We start from the raw sequence: 16,769 nt of genomic DNA, 5'->3' as shown, positions 1-16,769 counted from the left end.
CAAGAAACATTAATTTTGGCATTGGTTGCACATACCACTCAATTAAGTGGAAAATTCAAGCAGGGGGTACAAGCAGAGCACTATGGAAGCTCTCCATTTGATTCCATCAGAGACTTGGGATTTAACGGAGGCCGAAGCCCTAGGTCAGTCAGGGCTCAGTGGACTGCTGAGCAGGTATGAAGTGACACAGTAGTAGAACAAACTTCTGAAGCAGAAACTAGTTGCTTGTGCATATCTACAGCTTTGAAAATGCATCCTGTGGTGACAAGTTAGGGAGGCGCCAGCAAAAGGTTATGGTGTTACTCCCATAACACTATTTCATCCTCAATGATTCTTCATGAAAAGTCCATTAAATTGGTTCCCTTGAAGGGAAAAAAAAAAGAAGGAAAAGAAAAAAAAAGAAAAAAAAGGCAGTAAAACCCCACAAGAACTAAAAACGAGAACTAAAATGAGAAGTAGAAATTCTGGCAAATAACCATATGTCACATTCTGTGGAAATCAGGTGCATATTTGCACTACTATCAAGTTACAAGTAAACAGATTCTGCAGATGAGTTGAATCTTTAATGAATAGTAGAAGATTTGAAATGCTTCCTGAGAAAACAGATTTGGTCCACTTGCTTCCTGAATCTAAATGTCAGCCATACTGACATTTAGAAGAGCTACAAATTCCAAGAGGTTCTGCTCATAGAATAAATCCAGACATCTCCTTTAATGAACACAAAGTGTTGCAAAAGGTAACTTACAAAAGGTAAGTTACTTTTAAACTGTGCCTTCTAAAATGGCCTCTCAAGCTGCCACCGAGGACATTTTACAGTTTTTAATCCAAATTTTACAGAATTTTTCTCTGTGCACAACATACATTCATTTTCCCTAGATTAACAGCAGAGTTCCAGTTGTGTCTCAGAAATACCTACTCTGCCAGCTTCCATCTCAGCAAATGCATCACAAGAATGCAAATGAAAGCAAAACACCACAGGTTTGTATTGTCTGTATTCCATGGTGAGAATTCCTCCCCAGCTTAAGTAAAGAACAATTTTAGTCAAGAATACATGAAGTATGGCATAGCCTTCTCTCTAGAAGCAAGATGGAGAACAGCAAAGAACATAAAGAGCTTGTATTCCTCTTTAGCACTCGCTCTTCTAATCAGAAATTAGGTGGGAAGTCAAAATAACCCAGCCAAGATTCTCCCAGCTCCAAACAGTAGCAAAGACTATTTTTTTTGATACTGTTTTCTAAAGGGCCTCATTCCCTGTTTCCATATGTTGTAGCATGAGCCTCTCGGTTCTAGTTTTGGGGTAAACCATAGATTACAGTGTCATAGGATACTGGAACTGTAGGATTAAATTGTCTTAGACAAAGCCAAATGCCTGTGCTTACAGCAGGCAGTAGTCCTTATCACAGTGTGGATGGCAAAGCAAACTTAATGAGATCTTTGTCTGATCACAGCCCTTCCTCCCAGAAAAGTGCTGAGCTTTTCTTGCCACATTTCCCTAATAGTTTCTCATATGATGGCACAGCAAATGTACCTTTGGGAGTGTCCACACCACTGAAATCAAGTTAGGCAGACTGTAACTGAGACAGCTTTTTGGTTGGGCAAAGAGACTCACTTTAGTTCCAAGGATGAGATAATTTTTCCATTGCTGAATTATCAAGATCCTTGAGATACAGAACCAGCTCTCTTGAAAGGAACAGCTGATCTCATGTCATGTCCCTGGACCCATGCATTTATTCCCCCTCTGGCTCAAAGACTCGTGGGGTAATAAGCCGTTGGCCTCAGTCTCTCTTATTTCTGCAACCTCTTATTAGGACTAGCAGACCATACATAGTTGTGACTCTCCACAAAAATAAAACCGACCCCCTAACAAACAAAGCAAAAAACCACAGTATCTCCATTCCAGTCAGTGAAGTAAGCTGAAAGCATCAGCTCAGTGGTTCTGGAGGGGGGAAAGGCTGTTCTTTCATGTCACAGAAACCCTTAATTAACTGTAGGCTTATCAACAGCCAGGGGACATTCTTCTCAGAACCCCAGCCAAGCCCAGCTACTGAAATAGATTCTCCAAATAAAATAGTAAATCCTGCTCAGGAAAGCCAAGTAGTTTTTCAACACTATTTGGTAATAGTGTTAAATGGATCATAACTAGTGCATTTCTATTCCCATACAAGAGAAGAAGTGTTGGTGGTATAGGGGCCCTTCTTGAGCTGATTTATTCCATCTACACCACCATACTCCCTGTATTAGAAAACCCTCACACAACTTAAATATAACAATATTTTTCATCCACCATTAGCTGCAGCTTAGCCAGAAAAATCAACAGCAAATGAATTCTGAAAAAAATGTACTTCAAAATGTCCCACAAGTGTCTTGCAAATGAAGAGCATTAGGTTGCCACGAGGTGCCAGCAGAAACTGGAGAACAACTGTGTGAAAAGCAAACAATTTTTCTGTTAGAATTACCTGAATTGATGAAACCTTCAGAATTATATCCACTAAGAAACCAAAGCACCTAATGAAAAAACTCCAAGGTATCTAGAAAGCATGATATGATGCCCAAGGCCAGCTGCTCTTTTGCTTCTGCTCATATTTATGTGCACTATAAAAGCACATTTTAAACCCAGATATGTAATGCAAACTGAAATAGGAATTAATTTGTCATAAAGCCAAGGAAAAGCTTCAGTGTTAAGATTTTTAGAGTAGACAGAGGAAGGCCTTACATGCAAAAGCAATTTAAATCCAAATCACAGTAACTGTAGGAAGCTCTGCCTTTGTCCTCCACCTACCATACTAAGACTTTCCCACAGGGTAGAACAACAAATAGTAAATAAGTTTTGATTGCTTGGGAAAGCTGGGCAAGCAAAGTACCTTCATAACTACATTATTCTTAATCATTAAAGTCTGCTTCTTTGTTTGATACTGTATAATTATGGTACATCCCAAAGTTTTAAGACTCCTCTTTTCAATTTGCTCCCTAATAGAAAGAAATGCCGTAAGGGATGTTTCTCCAGAAACTGGTGTTGTGCTAGCAAGTAGAAATTTACAGATGGTTACAAGATATACATCAGCACCTGTATTTCCCCAAGCTCAAAAAGTGGGTATTGATTCAGGAGTGTCTTGCCTATAAATCTCAACATTAAAACCGGAAAACAGAACTCTAAATAATAAAACTGAGTACTAAGAAAAGAGAGGTCACTTCAGCAATTTGTAGGTTAAACATTAAGAAAATTTGATTTGTTACACAGACTCAGCACTATTGTATTTGCGAAAGAAAGCTTTTTGACATAGTGTGTATGGAGATATTATCCCTTTGTTTTTATAGACATAAAAAGAAATCACATGTTAATCTGTAATATTTAATACTATATATGAATTACAAAGCTGCAATATAATGTCAACTTCAGTATGCAGAATTCAGCATGAAAAGATTATTAAAATAGTAGAATGGATAATTATTTCAGAACTTCTTTCAAATGCGAGCTTTCTTGTTTTGTTGCATTTTGGTGTCTTTTTTTTCCCGCAAACTGTAAATAACTACATTACTAAGTCTAAACTTTCTGAGTAATAGTCACAGTTTTGCACAGCAATTTGGTTTTAAGATAAATAGGAAACTTTCCCCTCCCAAAAGACATTTTGTTTATGTGAAGTGCATATTACAGAAATTTTCTGGACAATTATGATCTCTTTTGACAGTTGTTTTATCCAGAGCACAGATGTTTGCCACTTAACCATGAATGTTGGCTGACCTGCCCAGATCTCCATAAAAAGCAGTTGTAACAAAGTTTGTCTGCAAATGGTTATGCAAACAGGAATCTTCATCTCATGTATATGAAGTATACCCTTTGTAATACGTTCAAAAGCACTTCTGGGAAAAAAAAAAAAGGCTCAGAATTACATGTACTGAAATCACACTGATAATGAAGTATACCCTTTGTAATACGTTCAAAAGCACTTCTGGGAAAAAAAAAAGGCTCAGAATTACACTTACTGAAATCACACTGATGACACTGATGAGGGTATAGATTATAGCCAGAACAGTATTAGCAGCTAAATCAAGATGTAGATTATTCTTTCAAAGGTCAAATTACATTGCCAATGCTCCCTCCACCAAAAAAAAAAACAAACAAGAAATCAGGAAAGCGGTGTTTATTTGTGTTTTTCCATTAAGTAAAGCAGGTAATGTAGCCTATAAAATCTTCTCCTTAGATTACCAGGTAATGTAATCCTGGGGTAAAAACACTAGGAAAGGAGTTGACCTGTCTTTTAAGTTTCAGCCGCTCAGAATGGCAGCGAGAGGCAAAGGAAAGCTGCGGTAGGCGATCACCAGACAGCCAGTGCTCATCCTAGAGAGACCATCCGAGCCCATGCAACGTACAGCTTACCATGCTACCCTCAATGCTGTCCACTCTACAATGAAGTGGGCTAGATCCCTCTCTGCTAGACCCTGAAAATGAGCACACTCTGGTTCTTTGAAGAGCTACAGGCAGAATTCCAGTTTACCTTTAAATAGTCACATTATAGCCATTACTACCAGAAGGGGCTGGAAAGTTACTGAAGCCAATTGCCATCACAATCAATTCCCTGTTTTCTTGGGAAAATGTAATCTCACTAGGGAGAAATATGAGAAAGCAATTGGCCATCTCCTCACTCTATTGTTTTACAAGAATTTATGGGTGGGGTTGAATTTTTTTTTTTTAGAGGAGACATGATTTGGGGGAAAAAAACCAAAACAAAACCACAAATTGCTCCACATCAGTTGCTGCAATCTTCCAGATTCCTTATGATCTCTGTACCTCCTAAATGGAGATAAATCTCAAGAGAACTCAAGAACAAGGCTTGTAATTTACCCAATTGTGTCTTTTTGTTTGTCTGTGCACACAAACATAATTAAGGAGTGGCCAAAAGCCAAAAGCCCACACACAGTGGCCCTGATAACCTCCCTATATTTTGTTTTTGTTGTATGCATGAGTTCATGTTTGTTTGTACCTTGTAAAATGTATCCAAAGTCTTACTTAGCACTTTTTCAATGCCTCTAGAAGGCGATAAAAATAGTTTTAAGTTACAGAACTTCAATATGTATTTTGATGGCATTAGGTTTTACATATTAACTAAGTGTTGAAAAATTATTAAAAATACATATCACCTGAGGTACTGAGATTTAGTTGCCTATTGTAAAATGAATCTATGATGACTGGATTTTAATGTATTAATTATTACCCTATTAAAACACAGTATTATCAATTTTGCAATACTAAATTATGAGATTATGCTACCCATAATTGAACAGTAAGACTGTAACATTTTAAAAATCTTGACTATGTCAAGTTTCTGCTAGAGGGTCAATGCCTTCATAGCAGTGTACTACAGGCAAAAATGCCGTCAGTTTATTTCTGAATTGTCATCATTAAAGCTACTATTTATGTATGCTGCAGGAAAAAGAATTAACTGCAAAAGTATGTAGCTTGAGTGCTTTGTCTGAAGAACATGGTAGGTGTTAGGAAACCAAACACAATTGGTTTCTTTCGTCATTATGGAACTCACTTTTTTGTAATTCAAAATGAATGCCAGACAAGAACCATTGTCACAGCATCTCAGAAGAATATAACTCAGTTGTGAGCTAAATAGATGTTCTCTTAACTGTCAAGGTTTCATGCTTATAATCAGATCTCCATGGGCAATTTTAACTTTTTCTAACAAGTAAATGGCCAGACAATGCAGCTCAGTAAGAAGGTCTGGGTACTGAAAATGTACATGGCTCATATGCATGTAAATAGGTGTTAATTATTAATGTGCAAAGATTATTTCACCAGGTTTTTTTCCCAGAGAAAATTAAAATTTCAGCCTTTTTTTTTTCCAGAGAAAATTCAAATTTCAGCAATCAAAAGATTCTGGTTCATGGCCAAAGATAATCTTCTGTGCTTCACACAGCATACACATGTAATACTGTGTATTATGTGTGTATGCTGTGTGAAGCATACACACGTAATATTGTGTTCTAAACAAGGTAGTGTCTCCTCCTTTCAGTAACTGTTACCATTTGTTATAAACTAGGCTATTTTGGGAGAGTCAGGACATAATTTAAAAATAGGATTTGTAGATAAAACTGTTTTAATTTCTAGAAGTCAAGTTCCTTTTTATTCTCACCCCAGGAGGAAGAATTGGTATTTCTAGACAGGAAGATAAAATAAATACAGCAGCAACTAAACTCTTTACAATTTGTGCGATTTTTCCCATGATGTTGCATTTCTATACATGACTTCTGATGGACAGAACACAGTGTTTTTACTGTTTAGGCAAAACATGAGAAGAGATCTTACATGATGCTCCTTCAGATGTCAACCTAATAAGTTACTTCTTGGCAAATTCTGGTGTACTGTCCTTACACCTGTTCCCAGCTGTTTCCATAAAAGTAGTACATCAGTCTTCTCTCTCTGCTGAACAACAGTGGCTTCCATAAAATGAATTCACATTTTGAACACATTAATCCAGCAGGTTTCCAGGAATATTGAGAGCCTAATGACCAACCTAACAGCAATAAAACTTATTTTTCTCTCTTAAAAATCACAAGTAATGCTGAAATTGTATGTCAGATGTTGCACTGCTTTTGTTGCTGGCACAATTTAGAATTTAAAATATGATAAGGGGGGAAAAAAGACAAGAGAAGTTTGGAGTGCAAATATTCTTTGGTTTACTCATTAAAACAAAAGGACACAGCAAACAGCAAAAACACTGGCAATTAAATAAACAGCAAATTCTTTATATGCTTCCTAACAAAAAGTCTTTGGCTGTTTGAAATGTATTAACTTCATGCTTTTAAGTACATTACAGTGTCTAGAAAGTCACATTTTTTATCCCCAATGTCAAGGCAGAGAGAAGATGAAGAAGAAAAAGGATAAAAAGTAGGAAGTAAGAAAAGAAGAAAAAAATTTATTTAAAATTCCATTTTTCCATTAGTTAAATAGTATATAACACAATGATAACATTAATTTCTGTTTCTACTCTCATTGTACACAACGCAAATTGGCTTGCAATTTATCAACTTTGGTGAATTCACATGATCATACACATCAGACTAGTATATCAGATATAATGACTCACATCTTTTCGAAAAGAATTGTGACCCTTCCAACCCAAATGATTGTTTCTATGATTCTACTAGCAGAATTCTAAAAATCTTAAGGAATTGCACAGAGAAGTCACTGTGTTTTATCTTATTGTAGGCAGAGTTAAAATTCTGTACCACAAGCAGTTTCTTGAGAATGCTCTTTCCCAGTTCAGCTCTTTTCCTGTAGCTTATTCCTCAAATAATCCCCATGTAGTCAAAGGAAGCAAGCACCTGTGCAGGTCTATCAGGATCTCTACTTGGGAGATCCTGCCTTGCAGACAGGAATTTTTCACCTCTGAGCTGGAGATGCACAAGCCTGCTGTTAAGACTCTATGTGACAGCATCACTGATTTTATTTAAAACTCAATGCTTCATAATGGCAACACTAGGAAGCTGTTATCTGTGCAGAGAGCATAAAAGATATAACTGAATCAAATATGTCTATTTTACAAGTAAATGAAAGAAATTACAGAGTGTACCATCACCATGACAGTCTGTTACCAACATTAATGGATTCTGATAGTTTAGAATTAATTCTGTAAATCTATGAAAGATGCGGATTGTCTGACGGCATATTGTTTTGGTTTGTATATCTATCTCACAAGACTCTCACTCTACTTGAACCATTCTGTTTGATTATCTTTATCAAGCTGTTTCCATAGGCAAAGCACAGTAAAAAAAGTCATGTGCAGTTTTTCTTCCAGATTGACTGTGAATAGCAACAGATAGCACACAGTAAGAAATCAATTAATAAAGATATTTAGGAAAGATTTGGTATAATGTAAAAAAACCTCTTTGCATGCTCCCTTATTCCTTCATAAATCAACAGTGTTCCATCCACAAATAACTCATAGGCAGTCACCTCTAATACAAGTACTTATATGTTCCCCTCATCTAGCATTTTGTTGACCCCATCACAAAGTTTCTGCAAATGGATTTTATAAGGTCCAAAGGGATTGTACAAGGCAGCCAAGAATTCACAATCAGAGAAGTGATCAAACACATTGTTGACGCGTCCGTGTGACTTCGCAGTTAGGTGACGCTGAATGATTTCATGCAGCAGCTCTCTACATTCATTCAAGAGTTTGGACAAAAAGTTCCTGTCAAAGGTATAATCCACTTGATGGAAACTGACCACGGTCTTAGCCAGCTGATGGACCTTCTTCTTGAATTTCTCCATCAGTGCTATTTCCTCCTGATTAAACTGGTTGTTCCTGTAGAGAATTGCCAATTTGAGGACTATTTTAATGAGGTTTTTGATGATCTTCTCTGCTTCTTTTTTATTTTGTGTATATTCCTTTGTTACTCTGTAAAGCTCATCTAAAACATCACTGCTTGTATCATCAATCAAAGTAGTTGCTATTGATTTGGACACCATTTTTCCAAGGATCTTCTTCTGGGCCTGAATGGCCAGACTTTTGGAGTTGAAGACATCTGTGGCCACTAGAAGAAAAAAGTGTGCAGTCAGTACTTCCAAATAGACAGTCTCTGGACAGCAAGTTGAGGCATATTTCTATATTAATACATTCACAATAGTCTTACTAAGTGCCACAAAAATAATGCAACATAGTTGCAGAAAAAAACCCCATCTTTAAATCCCTAAAATGCTATTTCTTTAGGTTTACATTCTTTCAGACAGTTTTACTTTTGTGAAAATACCAACTGAACTTGCTCAGAAATGGTTTAGAAGCTCTCTCTATATATAGATTGATGGAATTTTAAAATGAGGCAATAAAACTGCCCTATTTGATCAGATGAGTCACAAATCTAATCTGATTCTCACTTTCATAATGAAATCTGAAACCAGGATTATTTCAATGCCATGAAAAATAACCACTGCTACTCAAATAAAGATAATAATTCAGTGAAGCAATATAAAGCCTTTTCCTGCTTAGCATTTTACATGATCAGTGAATGCAGACATCAGACATTAATTTTTTAAAAGATATCTATTTTGTACATATCTATAGATATCCACACAGAAATACTAAAGAAATACAAAATACCATGGTCAGCAAACAACACTGAGATTCTCTGGATGGAAACTGAAGACACTGGTTTTCAGAAGAAAAGCAAGTGCAGATTAACATTTCCATGTCCTATACTTTTTGCAGTAAAAGCAAGAGATTTATTTTCTAGCGATTGTCATAACAATTGTGAGCATAACCCTTTAAAAATATCTTTTTGTGACCAATGAAGTAGATCCTAGACTACATTTCCAGTTCTAAAACTATGTTTGATTGCACTAATACATCCATTGACTGGTTCGTACTTTTGTTCAAAAGAACAAAAAGTCCTTGTTAGAAGACCCCAAACAATCCTTCAGAAACTTGACTTGAAACGTTATCACTTGTTCTGTTGTCAGTTACAATTTTTTGACACATGTGAGCTGATATTTGCAGATAGAATTGTCTGGGAAACGGCTGCTTTTGTGCTGCAGCTCTCCTGGAGTCTCAGACAGGGGGAAGGAAGACTACATCTGTTTACATTTACTATACGTATGAAAGGTTTGCTTAGCAAACACAGGGACTGGAAATATTTTCTTCTTTTTTTTTTTTTTTTTTTTTAATGAAAACATCAACTCTGCAGATGTCAGACAGTAAGTCCCTGAATTTGGAAAAGGTTTCCTCCTAACTGCTGGTATGTGGGCAGCTGGGTGTGTTCAGACTAAGGGTGCCTCAGGGGTTCCAGCAAATAGAAGAAACTTGTCCTTCAGGACATGAAACACAAATCTGTATTTTTAATTCAAGAGTATCTTTGAGAAACTTAATAACAAGCTCCTTTTTTATCATCCCACAAACCTTCAAGCAGGTTTGTTTGTTGCAACTTTCAGTGCATATCATTATTTTGTTTTGTAGCATGAAATGTCTGAGCACATTTTTTAAAGTCTTTACTACCAGAGGACACTCACAAACCAAAGAACCCCTTGTTAACTATCTCAGGCAAAGCTCTCAAGATCACAAGACAGACACACTTCTCAACCACAAAGATACAGGAAGACATTAAAGATGCTGAGCAGTCATTTTGAACTGAAAATATTTGATTTTTCTTTCTGTGTTAAAGCTAAAACTGCAATGGTTACTATTAAAGTAAAACTAATCCATGTTTTCCAAAGGATGGTCAAATACCAGAACTCAACAGCCAATGCTTTACAAAGATCTACGGAAAAATTATAACTTTCTTTCTCTTCCAGGAGAAAACAGGAATATCAACTATTAATAACTTTTATTAATTAAAGTCTTCTTAGTAATGGTCATGATGTCTTCTTTGTGACACTCCACATGGATATGGATGTTCCTACTAACAGCAGTTACTTTTTGGCAGTATGCTAAATATTTTACAGTTTTTCAACAAAAAACCCCTCTTATATTACGTGATTTTACATTTTACAAAGTACAACTCAACACACAGTTACCTTTGCTAACCAAAAGAGGAACTGCTCCATTTCAAAAGCTGCCGAACTCTTAAGGTATTTTTCCAATATCTGTCCGAGTTTTAGGGCTATCCAGCATACTTATGCGCTTTGCTACTTACAGCAAAGTAGATACTTTCTATCTTTGCTGTAAGTACACCAGATGTTAGTTTCATTTTCCCTGTGCTGTTACATGGGTTCTAATTTAATTGTTAAATATGTAAATTTCATACTTCAGTATTTCAGCCAATCCAAAAAAGGAACTTGCTAAGTCTTTGTAGTTTATAAGCAGAATTTTTCCTCCTTACTAATGACAGAAAGACTTAAAATTTGTTTCACAGCTTGAATAACACTCAGTTTAAGCAGTAAGAGTATAGAGCTTCTTCAGAATGGACAAACATACTTCCTTAAATAACAGTAAAGCTATTACTTACTTGTTCATCTCATGTAATTGCAGTTTTTAGTGCTGCCAGCAGAAAGAGAAGCAAAACACCCAAGGTGAAGACTGGCCTGTGGCGTATTTTTTTTGGTAAATGCAGCGCACACTTTATCGTGTGCTTTGAAACATTGTCAGAATCTAACACAGAGAGAATATGGAGTTTTCCTCCTCCCCGTAAGGGCAGCTCTTCTCAGCTACCTTCCTCTCCTGCCTGCAGTGCTTCATTTTGCTTTGGCACCCCAACATGCAAAAATACATCTCAGTGGTTTCACTTCCTCGAAGAGAGCGCTGAAAGGAAATTGCAGCGCCGAGCAAGCAGTGCAACACCGAGGGCTGTTCCTGCCCACTGACAACTGGAACAATTCACAGACAGGGAGGGAGAAAAAAGATCCTGTGACTCCAGAGGACAGGTGATGTGTCAAGAAAAGGTTTTAAAACATTGACCTGGTATCTGCAAGTGGAGATGCTGATCAGTGTATCAGAGGTGCCTGTCTCACAGGTTGTGCTGGGGAGGGCAGTGCTCCCAATGCAAGGGCTGCCAGGCACCCCGTTTCAAACTTCTGACTGCAATTTCAGATACCAGCACCTGAAAATGCACTTTTATACAACTACTTGAGGATGACTGTATGTAGACACGTTTTGAAAGTGATTATAGTAACTGGCCTGGATGTCTGACCACATCTTCTGTGTTGACAGGTTACATCCTTGCACTTTATACGGAAATAATGTCATTTCTCTGGTGACCTGCAGGTAATCCCATTAATTTTAAGCAGCTCACAGTTTGGTTTACCTCATGGCTGCTCTTTATAGCTCCAATTTCTTTCCTCTGCAGTTTTATACTTTACTTTTTAAAAGGTTATCATCAAAAAATACCTCTTTGAAATCAATGGGATGTCATTTGCTGCACAAACTACTCAAGTAAGCATGATTATGTGCAGTGAAGCCATGCCTCCACAGAAGAAAGTTGTCCAAGAGGAAAGGCTTTCGGAGGAAATCCTGCTTCCATTACTTTGAAACTCACAGAATCAGTCTTGGGAATAATACAGACATCTGCAAAATTTCCTAATTTATTATTTAAATGAGCAAACAAGGTGCTAGAGACAGCCTCCTATGAAAATCATGAGCTTAGTGATTATGAAACTTTTTGATTTTCATAGCCAAGCACACAGTATATGTGTTTAACATTGTATTTTGCATATTAAATTAATAAATACTGGACATGTAGAATGTCCAAATATTTTACTATACAGAGGTTTTCCTTAAACTGGGGTGGAAGTGTAAACTTTCAGTGAAAATTTAAAATTGTGGTTAATAGACCCCCAGGAGACTGCTATAGAAGTACAAGAAGGCTCATACTTAAGGCTGCAATGCTGACTTTTCCCTCACATGGAAGCTAGCACACCTCCCTCTGTACTGTGGCAAATGAATATTACACTATTGCCACATACCCTATGTCTCAACTTTATTTAAATTTAAAAAAAAAAGGTAGTATTTGGAAAAAAAAAAACCAGCTTATTTTCTTCCACAAGACAATAGTCTATGGTAGATTCAACATCACTTGCAGCTGAGTGTATGCAATCTCATGTACACTGACAATGAATACTTGAGTCAAAGAGTATTTTTAAACTTCACATTGTGAAGGAGCAGGGGAAAAAAAAAGCATCCAGCAAAAAAATTACAGTGAACCAACATAAATTCCATAGTCAAGAGTTGAGCTTTCTGAGACTCACTGTGTTGACAGAACAGTCCCAAAAGAAAAGAAAATATGACTGTGAAACACTGCTCCCTGAGACCCAGTTCTCATTTTAGTGACGGGAACATCACGTGCTGCACAAGACCCAAAAATGATGAGGGTTTTTGGGAACAAAAACATCAACATGGGCTTGAGAGGAAAGGGACAGCACTGACTGAGGGCTTCAGGCAGCATTTAAAAGACTATTACATAGCATTGAGAAATGTGGGAATGGACTTCCTGCCGGGAATCCTGTGTGGATGTGTGTGTTTGCCTCTCTACAGACTGTAGAGCTAAAAGCCTGCACATGCCATACAAATTGCATGTTCAGTCAGACTCCTGTAGTGAAAGAGCACTATTTCCCTGGAGGGTGGCAACTTAAAATCAAGTGGAATTAGTGTTATGCTCTCTGAGTGTATGTGACCATGAGTCATGCACCTCCAAAATCATGAGATTGCCTAGATATGAAGGAATAAAAGAATTACTGAATTTTTAATCTTATTTTTGCCTTCTGCTTTCTGGGTCTTCACATATCTACTCTTGTTTTCAGGAATGTCACAGACCAGAAACATAATAAATACAGAAGCATATAAATATATTAATTCAGATATAAATACATGACTTCAGTAAGGTAAAGCTGCAATGGTGATAAACTACAAGACTAAGTACCAGTGAATAAACAAGTTCTGAGGTACAAAATAGGAATAAATAGTTACAAACCTGTTACCAGGGCTGTAACAATTTTCACAATTATTATACTCATTATATGTCAATATGATTAAAAAACTTGAGTGGTAGGATACAGACTATGAAGTCTTCAGATATGAACAAAGTAAGTTGATTTTTCTAGCTGCCAAATGATATATATAGCTTCTTCTTAATAACCATTTGAGTGAGTCACAGTTTCAAAAAGGTTTTTTAATGCTGTTTTCTTTTTTCTATTTTAAGAGAAGAGTCAGTCTTTTGATTCTTATCTCAGTGCTTCAAAGTCTCCTGGGTAAAAGGTATGCTAAAATCCTTACAATCCTTCCCAAAATTCTTCTAGAATTCCTTCCAAAAATACAGCAGCTCCCAAATGGCCACTTCAGCATATTGGCCAGTCTCCACATTCAAAAGCATTTGTTCACTTATTGGCTTTTCAAAAACTGGTGAAAACTGAGGTTTGTACCGGACATGCAAGACCAGAAACACTCTGAGAGCTTTCACTCTTCAGCCTCAGACACTGGCACTGCAACTTCACAGCTGGCTGAGGGCAGGAGTGGGAAGAGACCAGGAGAGCCACAGAGTTTATTGATAGAAGGACGTCAGTAGGGCACACGGGTTGGGCAAGCACCACCAGGCAGTGGAAAACCCAGGCAGCAAATGGCCAAGTGTAGAAGGCGGAATGAAAAAAAAAAAAACTCAAACAAGGGCCCTGTACAGTACTTGCTTCTTTCACATGCACCTCTACTTTTTTAATTCATGTACATGAGGTCCTTATTGGAAGATCAAATATTTTACTTGGCACCTTGCATTTAAAAAGAGGGATTTATATACGAATACTGATTTTAACTAGGAAACAGTTTTAACTAAAATTTTTAATGCATACAAAGCATTCTTTCATGAGTAACATTTGCCTACAGTTCTCCTAACAGGTAAAGTAAATTGTACTAAATTCTGTCTTGCCATAATTGTTACCAACTGAGCATATGACGAGAATGCTAATTATTCAAGCAACATGCACTAGTTCTAGTATTCACACTGGAAGACCTTCAAAAGGAAAAACACCCCATCTGAAGCCAAGCTTTATGCATGGCAAATATTGCATGAGCAGTCTTACTGGATCTGGAAGTCAGCTATGAGGCTGCAAGTCACTCTGGAAAAACAGTTAATCAAGCAATTTCAGGAAAAAATATGGCTAATTAAGCATTTTTGAATATACAGAGTATGTCTGACCTGCATACTCATACTGAAAGTGAGCATATATTGATCTACAGAAAATGGGAAAAATAAAAGACAGCAAACAACATTTAGAATAGCTTCTCACCCAATAAAATGCTCAGTAAGTCATTGCAATATATGTTTGCAAAACACATGTGATACTGTTATATGCTTCTGGATTTTGCTATTTAATTCTAATATTAGTGTATTAAAATGTCCAAAATTTTACAAACCACAAAAGATGATCCATATTCTAGCTGCAAACCAAAACCAAGCCATTAAAAAACCCCAGAAAATAAAATACTTTTTTTTGTTAAGAGGTGAAAAGAATTGCCAAAAAATGTACCTGAAGTTTAAGTCTGGGTAGAGTAGCAAGGAATTATGCTATTTCCAATAAGAATGTTGCAGAGTTTTGCAGTCCCATGGGAGCAGTCAGTGCCAACAAGTTATTCTGGTTTTACATGCTTGTGCTTCCCACAGCCAGCCTATGCATCGCATGATACATATACTGTAGGTGATTTAGAAATTTTAAAAAGTCTCCTAAAAGATATTTTCCCCAAACCTCTGCATTTGTTTTCATTAACAGTGCAGCTTTAAAATCAAGGGGAAAAAAATCAGATTAACTTCAGATGAGTGCTCTCAGAATATTTCAGAATACAGTGGATATTAAACCAAGAAAACTACAGTCACAGAGAATAATGTCATGAACTTAATTTGGTATTTCAGTCTTCTGCCACCATTTGTTATCCTTGTTGGAATGTAACAACTGGTGCAGTGCTGTTAAGTACACAGCCTGTATATTTCAGCTGTTGGTCTTTTCAGGGCTGTATCAGGTTCCTCTGTATCTACCAAGTGTCCATGCACAGTGAATAATAAGGCTGACAAACCTTTTCACAGGAAATTAAACGTATCTTATGTCATTCCTTCCAATCAATCAAATGCAATGCAGGTACTCTATATTTTGTCCAGCCTTAGAAATACAAACCAAACTGCATCAAGGCAACAGTGCCAAGCTCCTGAACCCAAGTGGCACTCTAAATTTGAAATTTAAAAAAGTGGTATCTAATTGCTCTTACAATCATCCTGGCAAAAAGAATTATTTCTCACAAAAAATTAACCCCAAAACACTTAGCTGTAGGCACAGGAACTACATACATATAAAAAAAAAAAAAAGAGTTCCTGGCTTCAACACAGAAGGAAAACCTCAGCGGCCAGCAGCTGAGGAGCACTTGGAATGCACTGGAGAAAATTAAACTTGATATGTTGCAAAAATACAATGAACTGGAAGGTCCAAATGAGATGCCAATCTGGCATGACAGAGACAGGTAACTCAATCACAAGGCATATGTCACAGCCTGGCCATTAAAATGCAAAGGGCATGTATATGAATCACATGTAAAGAGTCAAAGCAGAGGCTTCAGAGTTCAAATGACACAGAAGTCTGTGAGGGATCTTACAACGTCTTTGAAACTTGTTAATAATGTTTTTCCTGTATTTCTAGTTCTAGCTCTCTGTTCTTCTCCCTGTTGATCTGTAGCTACACTGTCTGTTTCTTACAGAGAGGATGGGACTCCCTCAGTATTTGTCTTTCATTTTAATGTTTAAAGCAGGCTGGATTGCTACCATTAACTTTATGTGTGTATATATATGTACACATATATATATAAAACTAACTTCTGAGGCACTGAAGACTACCACAGCTACAGGCCAGCTGCATAAAATCTAGCAGTCTAGTCAGGGCTTTCAGTTCTCAGGTGTCAGTTTGGTATATTCATTTGCAATATCAACATTGAAATGTAGATTATAAAGAATACACAAAATTATACCATCTAAGAATTTTACTTATCAGATATCGGCTGTTCTTTAGGCCTAACACACTAGTAGCAACCTTCATCTCTTTTTCAGTTTTTAATTTTTTACTACCCTTTTTTTTACTAGAAAGGATAAATTTTATGGAATTCAATGCATGGCTGTAGAGACAATATGTGCTTTGTCTGCCTTCCATACCACTCACTCATGGCAATTTCCATGATTATGGAAGACTACAACTGGTGGCTGAAATGGCAATTTTTTCTGCACACCTAACATGTTTACTTTCCTATTCCACAAGGAGCAAAATGAACCAACTGCTAAGTTTTAAGTTCTTTTCCCATTATTTAGTAGCTACA

General features: G+C 36.8%; 1 protein-coding gene across 7 annotated transcripts in view; it reads right to left on the bottom strand.

The window, feature by feature from the left end:
• Positions 1 to 6,655: 6,655 nt before the first annotated feature.
• The window catches only part of TNFAIP8 (TNF alpha induced protein 8), a 43,870-nt gene continuing 33,756 nt past the window's right edge, over positions 6,656 to 16,769 (bottom strand). For 6 of the 7 annotated variants that reach the window (XM_039731078.1, XM_039731068.1, XM_039731086.1 and 3 more), the window contains exon 2: positions 6,656 to 8,541. In XM_039731078.1, coding sequence (XP_039587012.1) covers positions 7,976 to 8,541 — 566 coding nt within the window. In that variant the 3' untranslated portion in view covers positions 6,656 to 7,975. Of the gene's footprint in view, positions 8,542 to 10,944; positions 12,024 to 16,769 lie in introns of those variants that run through there. The other variant, XM_039731057.1, reaches the window with a different exon arrangement.

Source organism: Passer montanus, unplaced genomic scaffold (genome assembly GCF_014805655.1).
Source record: "Passer montanus isolate IOZ18808 unplaced genomic scaffold, ASM1480565v1 scaffold110, whole genome shotgun sequence".
NCBI lineage: Eukaryota > Metazoa > Chordata > Aves > Passeriformes > Passeridae > Passer > Passer montanus.
Note: the sequence above shows the minus strand (reverse complement) of the source record. Positions and strands in the feature narration are given on the sequence as shown.